We start from the raw sequence: 13,211 nt of genomic DNA on the forward strand, positions 1-13,211 counted from the left end.
AACTCAAGCTCCAACAACCACAAATGCAGCTCCTACAACTACAACTCAAGCTCCAACAACCACAACTCCAGCTCCAACAACCACAACCGCAGCTCCAACAACCACAACTCCAACAACCACAACCGAGGCTCCAACAACCACTACTCCAGCTCCAACAACCACAACCGCAGCTCCAACAACCACAACTCCAACTCCAACAACCACAACCAAGGCTCCAACAACTACAACTCCAGCTCCAACAACCACAACTCAAGCTCCAACAACCACAAATGCAGCTCCTACAACTACAACTAAAGCTCCAACAACCACAACTCCAGCTCCAACAACTACAACTCAACCTCCAACAACCACAACCTCAGCTCCAACAACATCAACTGCAGCTCCAACAACCACAACCACAGCTGCAACAACCACAACTCAAGCTCCAACAACCACAACCGCAGCTCCAACAACCACAACTCCAGCTCCAACAACCACAACTCCAGCTCCAACAACCACAACTGCAGCTCCAACAACCACAACTCCAACTCCAACAACCACAACTCCAGCTCCAACAACTACAACTCAACCTCCAACAACCACAACCGCAGCTCAAACAACCACAACTCCAGCTCCAACAACTACAACTCAACCTCCAACAACCACAACCGCAGCTCCAACAACCTCAACTGCATTTCCAACAACCACAACCACAGCTGCAACAACGACAACCGCAGCTCCAACAACCACAACCGCAGCTCCAACAACCACAACTCCAGCTCCAACAACCACAACTCAAGCTCCAACAACCACAACTCAAGCTCCAACAACCACAAATGCAGCTCCTACAACTACAACTCAAGCTCCAACAACCACAACTCCAGCTCCAACAACCACAACCGCAGCTCCAACAACCACAACTCCAACTCCAACAACCACAACTCAAGCCCCAACAACCACAACCACAGCTCCAACAACCACAACTCCAGCTCCAACAACCACAACCGCAGCTCCAACAACTACAACTCAAGCTCCAACAACCACAACCGCAGCTCCAGCAACCAATACCGCAGCTCCAACAACCACAACTCCAGCTCCAACAACCACAACCCCAGCTCCAACAACCACAACCGCAGCTCCAACAACCACAACCGCAGCTCCAACAACCACAACCCCAGCTCCAACAACCACAACCCCAGCTCCAACAACCACAACCCCAGCTCCAACAACCACAACCGCAGCTCCAACAACCACAACTCAAGTTCCAACAACCACAACCGCAGCTTCAACAACCACAACTCCAACAACCACAACCGCAGCTCAAACAACCACAACTCCAGCTCCAACAACTACAACTCAACCTCCAACAACCACAACCGCAGCTCCAACAACTACAACTCTAGCTCCAACAACCACAACCGCAGCTCCAACAATCACAACTCCAGCTCAAACAACCACAACCTCAGCTCCAACAACTACAACTCAAGCTCCAACAACCACAACCGCAGCTCCAACAACCACATCTCTAGCTCCAACTACCTCAATCTTAGGTCCAACAACCACAACTACAGCTCAAACAACCACAACTGCAGCTCCAACAACCACAACTACAGCTCCAACAACCACAACTCCAGCTCCGACTACCCCAGCTCTAGCAATCTTAACTCCAACAAACATAACTCCAACAATCACATCCGCAGCTCCAACAAGCACAACTCCAGGTCCAACAACCACAACAACAGCTCCAACAACCACAACCATTGCTCCAACAACCACAACCACAGCTCCAACAACCACAACCGCGGCTCCAACAACCACAATCACAGCTCCAACAACCACAACCGCAGCTCCAACAGCCACAATCATTGCTCAAACAACCACAACCGCAGCTCCAACAACCACAGCCGCAGCTCCAACAACCACAACCACAGCTCCAACAACCACAACAGCAGCTCCAACAACCACAATCGCAGCTCCAACAACTACAACTTCAGCTCCAACAGCCACAACTCCAGCTCCAACAACCACAGCCGAAGCTCCAACAACCACAGCTCCAACACCCACAACCGCAGCTCCAATTACCACAACTACAGCTCCCACAACCACAACTCCAGCTCCAACAACTCAAGCTCCAACAACCACAACCGCAGCTCCAACAACCACAACTACAGCTCCCACAAACACAAGTCCAGCTCCAACAACCACAACTTCCGCTCCAACAACGACTACCGCACGTTCAACAACCACAACTCCAGTCCCAACAACCACAACTTCAGCTCCAATAACCACAGCTGCACCTCCAACAACCACAAAAACAGCTCCAACTACCACAACTCCAACTCCGACAACCCCAGCTCTTGCAATCTTAACTCCAACAAGCACAACTCAAACAACCACAATTACAGCTGCAACAACCACAACTGTATCCCCAACAACCACAGCCACAGTTCAAACAACCACAACCGCAGCTCCAACAACCACAACCACAGCTCCAACAACCACAACAACAGCTTCAACAACCACAGCTGCAGCTCCAACAACTACAACCGCAGCTCCAACAACCACAGCTTCAGCTCCAACAACCACAATCATAGCTCCAACAACCACACCCCTAACAACTACAGCCACAGCTCAAAGAACCACAACCGCAGCTCCAACAACCCCAACTTCAGCTCCAAAAACCACATTTGCAGCTCCAACAATCACAACCACTTCTCCAACAACCACAACAACAGCTTCAACAAGCACAACTTCAGCTCCAATAACCACAGCTGCACCTCCAACAACCACAACTGCAGCTCCAACAACCACAACTCCAACTCCGACAACCCCAGCTCTTGCAATGTTAACTCCAACAAGCACAACTCAAACAACCACAACCACAGCTCCAACAACCACAGCTCCAACAACCAAAACAACAACTGCTTTTCCAATAACCACAACTTTTGCTCCAACAACCACAACCGCAGCTCCAACAACCACAACTCCAGCTCCGACAACCCCAGCTCTAGCAATCTTAACTCCAACAAACACAACTCAAGCTCCAACAACCGCAACCACAGATCCAACAACCACATCCCCAGCTCCAACAACCACAACTGCAGCTCCAACAACCACAACCACAGCTCCAACGACAACAACTCAAGCTACAACAACCCCAACCGCAGCTCCAACAACCACATCTCTCTCTCCAACAACCACAATCATAGCTCCAACCACCACAACCACAGCCGAAACAACCACGACCGCAGCTCCAACAACCACAATTGCAGCTCCAACAACCACAACTTCAGCTCCAACAACCACAACTTTGGCTCCAACAACCACAACCGCACCTTCAACAACCATAACTCTAGTCCCAACAACCACAATTGCAGCTCCAACAACCACAATCATAGCTCCAACAACCACAACTGTAGCCCCAACAACCACAACTGCAGCCCCAACAACCACAGCCACAACTCAAACAACCACAACCGCAGCTCCAACAACCACAACTCCAGCTCCAACAACCACAATTGTAGCTCCAACCACCACAACAGCTTCAACAACCACAAGTGAAGCTCCAACAACCACAACCGAAGCTCCAACAACCACAACCGAAGCTCCCACAACCACAACTCCAGTCCCAACAACCATAACCGCAGCTTCAACAACCACAACCGCAGATCCAACAACTACAACTCCAGCTCTGACAACCCCAACCCCAGCTCCAGCAATCTTAAATCCAACAAGCACAACTCTAACAACCACAAGTCCAGCTCCAACAACCACAACTCCAACAACTGCAGCTCCAGCAATCACAACTGAAGCTCCAGCAACCACAACTGAAGCTCCAACAACCACAACCACAGCTCCACCAACCGCAGCTCCAACAACTACAAGTCAAGCTCCAACAACCACAACTCCTGCTCCAACAACCACAACCGCAGCTCCAACAACCACAACCACAGCTCCAACAACCACAACAACAGCTTCAACAACCACAGCTGCAGCTCCAACAACCACAACCGCAGCTCCAACAACCACAGCTTCAGCTCCAACAACCACAATCATAGCTCCAACAACCACACCCCTAACAACTACAGCCACAGCTCAAAGAACCACAACCGCAGCTCCAACAACCCCAACTACAGCTCCAACAACCACATTTGCAGCTCCAACAATCACAACCACTTCTCCAACAACCACAACAACAGCTTCAACAAGCACAACTTCAGCTCCAATAACCACAGCTGCACCTCCAACAACCACAACTGCAGCTCCAACAACTCCAACTCCGACAACCCCAGCTCTTGCAATGTTAACTCCAACAAGCACAACTCAAACAACCACAACCACAGCTCCAACAACCAAAACCACAACTGCTGTTCCGATAACCACAACTTTTTCTCCAACAACCACAACCGCAGCTCCAACAACCACAACTCCAGCTCCGACAACCCCAGCTCTAGCAATCTTAACTCCAACAAACACAACTCAAGCTCCAACAACCGCAACCACAGATCCAACAACCACATCCCCAGCTCCAACAACCACAACTGCAGCTCCAACAACCACAACCACAGCTCCAACGACTACAACTCAAGCTACAACAACCCCAACCGCAGCTCCAACAACCACATCTCTCTCTCCAACAACCACAATCATAGCTCCAACCACCACAACCACAGCCGAAACAACCACGACTGCAGCTCCAACAACCACAATTGCAGCTCCAACAACCACAACTTCAGCTCCAACAACCACAACTTCGGCTCCAACAACCACAACCGCACCTTCAACAACCATAACTCTAGTCCCAACAACCACAATTGCAGCTCCAACAACCACAATCATAGCTCCAACAACCACAACTGTAGCCCCAACAACCACAACTGCAGCCCCAACAACCACAGCCACAACTCAAACAACCACAACCGCAGCTCCAACAACCACAACTCCAGCTCCAACAACCACAATTGTAGCTCCAACCACCACAACAGCTTCAACAACCACAAGTGAAGCTCCAACAACCACAACCGAAGCTCCAACAACCACAACCGAAGCTCCCACAACCACAACTCCAGTCCCAACAACCATAACCGCAGCTTCAACAACCACAACCGCAGCTCCCACAACCACAACCGCAGATCCAACAACTACAACTCCAGCTCTGACAACCCCAACCCCAGCTCCAGCAATCTTAAATCCAACAAGCACAACTCTAACAACCACAAGTCCAGCTCCAACAACCACAACTCCAACAACTGCAGCTCCAGCAATCACAACTGAAGCTCCAGCAACCACAACTGAAGCTCCAACAACCACAACCACAGCTCCACCAACCGCAGCTCCAACAACTACAAGTCAAGCTCCAACAACCACAACTCCTGCTCCAACAACCACAACTCCAGTTCCAACAACCACAACTCCAGGTTCAACAACCACAACAACAGCTCCAAGAACCAGAACCATAGCTCCAACAACCACAACCGCAGCTCCAACAACCACAACTGCAGCTCCAACAACCACAAACATAGCTCCAACAACCACAACCACAGCCACAACAACTACAGCCACAGCTCAGAGAACCCCAACTACAGCTCCAACAACCACATTTGCAGCTCCAACAATCACAACTACTTCTCCAACAACCACAACAACAGCTTCAACAACCACAGCTTCAGCTCCAACAACCACATACGAAGCTCCCACAACCGTAGCTCCAACAACCACAACCGCAGATCCAAAAACTACAACTCCAGCTTCGACAACCCCAACCCCAGCTCCAGCAATCTTAACTCCAACAAGCACAATTCTAACAACCACAACTGCAGTTTCAACAACCACAACTCCAGCTCCAACAACCACAATCACAGCTCCAACAACTACAACTGACGCTCCAACAACCACAACATCAGGTCCAACAACCACAACCGCAGCTCCAGCAACCACAATCATAGCTCCAACAACCACAACTGCAGCCCCAACAACCACAGCCACAGCTAAACCAACCACAACCGCAGCTCCAACAACCACAACCAAAGCTCCAACAACCACAACCGCAGCTCCAGCAACCACAACCACAGCTTCAACAACCACAACAACAGCTTCAACAACCACAGATTCAGCTCCAACAACCACAACCGAATCTCCCACAACCACAACTCCAGTTCCATCAACCTCAACCGCAGCTCCATCAACCACAACCGCAGATCCAACAACTACAATTCCAGCTCCGACAACCCCAACCCCAGTTCCAGCAATCTTAACTCCAACAAGCACAACTCTAAGAACCACAACCGCAGCTCCAACAACCACATCTCCTGCTCCAACCACCACAATCACAGCTCCAACAACTATAACTCCAGCTCCAACAACCACACCCACAGTTCCAACAACCACAGCTCCAACAACCACAATCACACCTCCAACAACCACAACCGCAGCTCCAACAACCACAACCGCAGCTCCAACAACCACAACCGCAGCTCAAACAACCACAACTCCAGCTCCAACAACCACAATTGAAGCTCCAGCCACCACAACCGCAGCTTCAACAACCACACCCGCAGCTCCAACAACCATAACTCTAGCTCCCACAACGCCAGGTCCGACATCCCCAACCCCAGGTCCAACAACCACAACCACAGTTCCAAACACCACAACTCTTGGTCCAACAGGCATAACTCCCGCTCCAACTACAACACCAGGTAGATCAACAACCACCCAGGGTATGCGACTACATGATAAACCCAAATGTTCTTAATTTTAGTCACTTTATCCTTTTCATACTACATTGTTTATTAACTACTTGAAATAAAAATAAGACATTTCTGATCTACTAAATGGTTAGTTTTTGTTAATAACAGTATTTCTAATGCTCGTCCTGTATTATTGATATTTCAGTATTCACTGCATCACAAAATTTAAGGAGAAGTTTTCTTTCCCTGAGAAAGTTTGTTTTGAAATCATAAAACTATTTATTTTATCATTTTCTTCTATGTTGTTTTAATTCTACAGGCTTAACAACTTTGGCACATATACAAATGAAGATATCTTCTGTTGGAGAGATCAGCAATGGAACAATCACTCAGCTTATTCAGCAGGTATGTGACTAAGGTCTAAAACAAATTTTCTTTGAGATTGAATTTAATGTTAAGTATATTGGATTGTTGTGACTTGTCTCACTTGTTTCTTTTTTTGTATTTTAGTTTTTTAGAGAACAGCTCCTGAATGGAACAGCTCACACCGTCACTGTGACCAAAATTCAGAGGGTTAGTGTGAGCCCATAGATGTATATGCAATTTAATGGTCAACGACAAGCTTGTAAAGATAGAAAAAAAATCCTGATGATTATCATTTTACATGCTGTGAAATGCACTTTGCTCAAATGTTTCATCAAACGTCTTCAAGACTCTTTTCTCATGTGTGTGAATTTCCACAAATCCCCCTTTAAAATCCTCAAATGGACCCCCAGTATGTTGAGTAGTAGACTTCTGCTTTTGCTTTAAGTGTCAGATTACAGCGTATTTGCACTTTACAATGGAAAACTCAGAATATGTGTTGTGAACAAATGTCAGTAATTACCACACATTGTAACTTGAGAGTTGGCTGTCATGAAGACAAGATTTTTATTTTTTTTTAAGTGTTTTTATGTCCTCTTGTGTTTTTAGTTTTTGGTCGAGTGACGGTTTTAAGGTGCTCTTTGTTCCCCTAACGTTGAGATAACGCCATGGATTCCTTTTATTTTATCACGTTTGGACTTTTACTTTGCTGGTTTGTTACCCACTAGGTGAGTTGGGCTGTGAGTCAGCTGAGGACTGTTTACACCAGAGAACAGCTGATACAACTGAACTTATCAGATGGTGGTACAGACCTCACCCCACGGTTACTGGATTTAATATTGAAAGATTTTTACAGAACAAGGGACAAGAGGAGGAGAAAAAGAGGGAGACGCGGAGGAGTCAAAGTATGCCTGAAGAGACAGCAGCTCAGCCGGACCCCTTTTCCCTCTGTCATCCCTGGAAACGACCGCTCCCTGTGGAACAAGATGGATGAACTCCAGGGGAACGCCAGGTTCCAGAAGGACTTCAGGGACTGCGGTGTGATGGCCTTCACTGAGACGTGGCTGACGGAGCAGGACCAGGACGCCGACCTTTCAGTCGACAGATTTGGAGCTCCATTTCGTTTGGATCAGGACTCGGAGGTAACGGGGAAGTCCCAGGGAGGTGGAGTGTGTGTGTATGTGAACAAACAGTACTGTAGTGCTGTGACTGTAAGAGAGCGGATCTGCACGCCAGACGTAGAACTTTTATCAGTCTCACTGCGCCCATTCTAACTCCCCCGTGAGTTTCCTCAACTTTTTATCACTACGGTCTACATTCACCCCAGGGCCCACCCCCCCTATGCCTGCAGCACCATCGCAGAGGCAGTGCAGAGGCTGCAGTCCCTCTCCCCCGACGCCCTGAACTTTTTAATGGGTGATTTTAACCACGTCTGTCTAAAAATTACCCTGAAACACTTTCATCAGTATATATCCTGTTTTACCAGATGGGATAAAACATTGGACCTGTGTTATGGGTTTGTGAGGGATGCTTATAAATCCCTCCCTCTCCTCCTCTTGGATCTGCTGACCACAACTGTGTGCATCTCCTGCCCACCTATAAGACTGTTTTAAAACGAGAGAAAATAAGGACTAAGGACATTGAGATGTGGTCAGAGGAGTCTGTGCTCTCCCTGCAGGAATGTTTTAAATGTACAGATTGGGACGTTTTTATTCGGTCTTGTGGGGATGATCTGGACGCTCTGGTGGATGTCACCAGCTCTTATGTTGTTTTCTGTAAAGACATGATTATACCTCGCAAGCGTGTTAAAGTGTACCCTAACAACAAACCATGGGTCACAAAAAATGTTAAAACCTGTCTGAAGAGCAAGAAATTGGCTTTCAAAGAAGGGGCTGTCTCTGACCTTCAGTCAGCCACCAAAGAACTGAAAACTGAGATTTTGAAAGCAAAACAACAGTATAAAACCGCTCTTGAAAATAAGATGGCTGCAAACAATCTTGGCTCTGCATGGTCATGTATGAAAACCATTGTAGGCCTTCAAAACCCCCAGAGCAGCAGGCAGACCATTTTAGACAGTTTTAATTCAGACAGAGATTTTGCAAATGCTCTTAATAGTTTTTATGTTCGTTTTAATTCTTTTGATTTTAGTAAAGACATTTTAGAGCTGAAACAGGACCTGAAGGACAGTCAGCACTCTGCCATTGAACTGAACGATGTCAGAAAGGCTTTCAGCTCTGTAAAGATGAACAAGAGCCAGCGTCCTGACAACATCAGTGGCTGTCTTATCAAATCCTGTGCTGACGAACTCAGTCCTATATTTCAGTTTATTTTTAATAAGTCCTTGCAAACACAGCACGTGCCCACTCCCTGGAAGGATGCTGTCGTGGTCCCTGTCCCTAAGTCCAGCCATCCAAAAACTTTGAATGACTTTAGGCCTGTCGCTCTCATCCCAGTAGTCATGAAAGTTTTTGAGAAGCTGGTTAAGACTGTGATTTTCAAGGAGACAGAGCATGAGTTGGATCCTATGCAGTTTGCATACAGGCCCAACAGAGGAGTGGAAGACGCCACACTGACTCTTTTAAACATGATTTTTAAACATGTGGAGGGTAAAGGGGCATTTGCAAGGCTTTTATTTGTAGACTTCTCCGCTTTTAACACAATCCAGCCCCACATTTTAATTAAAAGGCTTTTAGAACAGTTTAAGATCAGTAAAAACCTGATGGGCTGGATTTTAGATTTAACAGACAGGTCCCAAAGAGTGAGGATGAATGGGGTTCTGTCCAACCCAGTTCTCTCCTCCACTGGTTCTCCTCAAGGCTGTGTCCTGTCACCATTATTATACATTCTGTACACAAATATGTGTCAGAGTGAATATGATAACAGGACCATCATTAAGTATGCTGATGATTCAGTCATTGTCAGCCTGCTCAAAGAGGGGGAGACCAGTCACGGCCCTATTATTGATGACTTTGTCCAGTCGTGTGAGGAGTCCTACCTTCACGTGAACACATCTAAAACAAAAGATATGATTATTGATTTTAGGAAAAAACAGGACAGGCACGGAGTCACTTTAATTAAAGGTCAGACTATAGAGCAAGTGCAATCATACAAATACCTTGGGACGATAATTGATGAAAAATTGAGTTTTAATGAAAACTGTAGATCTGTGTGTAAAAAGGGCCATCAGCACCTCCACTGCCTTAGGAAACTGGCACACTTCCACATTGACCGAACCATTTTAACTTTGTTTTATCGTTCCTTTATTGAGTCTGTTTTATCTTTTTGTCTGGTGGCGTGGTTCGGTCAGACCTCAGCTGCAGAGAGAAACTCACTAAATCAAATAGTGAGATGGTCTAGTCACCTGATTGGTGAGTCCCAGTCTTGTCCCGCCTCCCTGTACACTAAACAGGTACAGAGGATGGCTTCATCAGTTCTTAACAATGACTCCCATCCTTTACGAGGTGAATTTCAACTCCTTTCCTCTGGAAGGAGGTTCTTAGTCCCAAGGTGCAGGACACAGCGTTATAAAAACAGCTTTGTTCCTGTCGCCGTCACTGAGCTCAATAAGAAATAGTGACATTGCACTTTACCAACTTATTTAGTTATTTATTCCATTTCTTTGCTCTATTTATTATTATTGTGACTTCAAATTTTAAAATTTTATGTTCTTATCCTGGTCTTTATCCCAGATTGTTTCTGTTTGATCTTTTCTGGTTTTTCTGGTGTTTTATTGCATCTGGTTTTTATTTATTGGATCTTATTTATTTTATTCTTTTACTTATCCATGCTGCTATACAGATGAATGGTGGAACACTGAGCACTTTTTGTCCTGTCTGTAAGCGTGATCAAGTACCTGTCTTGCATGTTTAATGTAAGTGTTGTTGTAATGCCAAGGCAATCACCTAGACTGCAAAACAAATCTACCTACGGGTATAAATAAAGTAATCTTGACCTTGACCTTGATGGCGACCAAGAAACTAACAAACGAGCTCATGCCTCTTTTCTATTGTGTATAAATGAGGAAATGTTTCTTGTGAAACAGTAATAACCTTGGTGAGTGTCTCATACCAAGGACATGACTGTATCCCAAATTAGGGAGTTGAATTGACTGTCAGGTCTTTCTGACAGAATAAGTTCATTTTATGTTAGGAATTGTTTCATGTATATAGATTGTGTCTAATCATTTACTTGAAAACCAGGTTAATGAAGCACTGCGTATTTACTGTATGAAAGAAGAAAGAAGCTGTGACGGGAAAAACACCTTTTGGGATTTAGTATCTTGAAATATTGAGTAGAGAATGAATTCCAGAGAAAGGTGTGTGTGTGTGTGTGTGTGTGTGTGTGTGTGTGTGTGTGTGTGTGTGTGTGTGTGTGGGGTTGCTTGTTTGTTTTTTTACTTGTCTGTATTCCCTATGATTTTACACTCTTCACACTGTGGTTTTGTTTTACCTTGTCTTACTTTTTTGTTTTATGTCCATGTAAACCTGCTTTTCTTTGTTTAACTATAGTGGAAAAAATGCAAATGAAGTGTGAGGTATGTCAGTAAGGTTAGTCTTTATTTGTTTTGGTAATACTTTAGATCAGTGTATGAAACTAGTTCATGTTTTAAGGCCCTGGAACTAATGAATTCACCAACAGACAATTGACCTTTTTTGCCTTAAGAAAAATAGTCTAAATAATTATTTTTGTACCAATATATTATTTATTTATTTTTATTATTTATTTATTTGGTCGACACGGTGGTGCAGTGGTTAGCACTTGTGCCTCACAGCAAGAAGGTCCTGGGTTCGATTCCAACACCAGTTGACGGGGGGTGGGACCTTTCTGTGTGGAGTTTGCATGTTCCCCCCATGTCTGCGTGGGTTCTCTCCGGGTACTCCGGCTTCCTCCCACAATCCAAAAACATGCACTGATAGGTTAATTGGTTAATCTAAATTGCCCATAGGTGTGAATGTGAGAGTGATTGTTTGTCTCTATATGTTCAGCCCTGCGATGAACTGGCAACTTGTCCAGGGTGTACCCCGCCTTCGCCCCTATGTAGCTGGGATAGGCTCCAAGCGACCCCCGTGACCCTAGTGAGGATAAAGCGGGTTCAGAAAATGAATGAATGAATATTATTTATTTTCACAATGTACTATGAAACCTTCAACTGCTATTGCTGTTACCATAACCAAATCTTGTTTAACCTTCATAGATTCAGGTTAGACATGTACACTTTCCTAACAGATTGTTTCCAGTTTCCCTGTACTAAAATATAATATGTTGGAAAATTTAATAAAACAAACAAACAGGACATTTAAAGCTGCAGTATGTAGGAATTATGTTCTAAGTCATTGTAAAATTGCCTTGACTGTCACCAGACATTAAGGAATCATGGTCATTTCAAATACGAATCTCACTGACAGTAGTAGTCCAGCCAGAATATTTGCATTTGAAAAGCTCAGTGTCAGCCCCGAAATGATGTTTATGTTGACATTGTGTGTTTTGGTCTGATGCCCCGCCCATCACCTGTCTGCTAATCACAGAGTCAGAAGCCTCTCAGCATCCGGGTCGCCAGTTCCCTGAGCTGCAGCTGGAACATTTCTGATCACAAATGTCTGACGTTATTAAACCTAAAAGGCCTCTTATTATTCCCAAATACATCGTGTCAAAGTGAGAAATAAAACAAGGACATGTATAGGAGATGATTTAGAAACATGGAGACGGCTGAAAGAGGAGAAGGATCTGAAGACCGACGCCGGCCCTGCATTAGTCTGACCACCGGTAAGAACCACTGAGAGCCGGGGTCGCGACCTCTTCACCTGGTCCCATCTCCCGGGACCGGGCAGCAGTCTCTTCCCCTGGCCCCGGTGAAGAGACTACCGGTCCGGGACTGGTGAACAGACCGGGTACTGGTGTAGCACTTGTCTCTTGCCATGGTAGCTCCTTGTAGTTCAGTGTTTTCTGTGGAAGTGACCTGTTCATTTAGCGGTGTGTAATCCGAACGGTGTGTGTGTGTTCGGTCCGTGGTTCGGTCGGTAGTTCGGCGTCTGTGGTTCGGTGTGTGTGGGGGGCGATCGGTAGTCCGGTGTCCGTGGTTCGGTGGTGGTGGTGGGGGGTTAGAACGATCGTGCGGCTTGTAGTAAAAGTGAAACCTAATGCTCATTTCCCTTTTCTCTTTCTCCTGAATCTTCACAAACTTTC

At 46.0% G+C, this 13,211-nt stretch overlaps 1 protein-coding gene across 1 annotated transcript in view; it reads left to right on the forward strand.

Annotated features, from left to right (window-relative positions):
• The window catches only part of LOC115418310 (GATA zinc finger domain-containing protein 14-like), a gene marked incomplete at its 5' end in the record, with an annotated part of 11,305 nt that extends 3,989 nt beyond the window's left edge, over positions 1–7,316 (forward strand). Inside the window, 7 exon segments of the mRNA XM_030132729.1 lie at positions 2,130–2,357; positions 2,574–2,837; positions 3,564–3,734; positions 4,137–4,522; positions 5,403–6,695; positions 6,985–7,070; positions 7,176–7,316. Coding sequence (XP_029988589.1) covers positions 2,130–2,357; positions 2,574–2,837; positions 3,564–3,734; positions 4,137–4,522; positions 5,403–6,695; positions 6,985–7,070; positions 7,176–7,256 — 2,509 coding nt within the window.
• Positions 7,317–13,211: the final 5,895 nt, after the last annotated feature.

This window comes from Sphaeramia orbicularis, chromosome 4 (assembly GCF_902148855.1).
Source record: "Sphaeramia orbicularis chromosome 4, fSphaOr1.1, whole genome shotgun sequence".
Classification (NCBI taxonomy): domain Eukaryota; kingdom Metazoa; phylum Chordata; class Actinopteri; order Kurtiformes; family Apogonidae; genus Sphaeramia; species Sphaeramia orbicularis.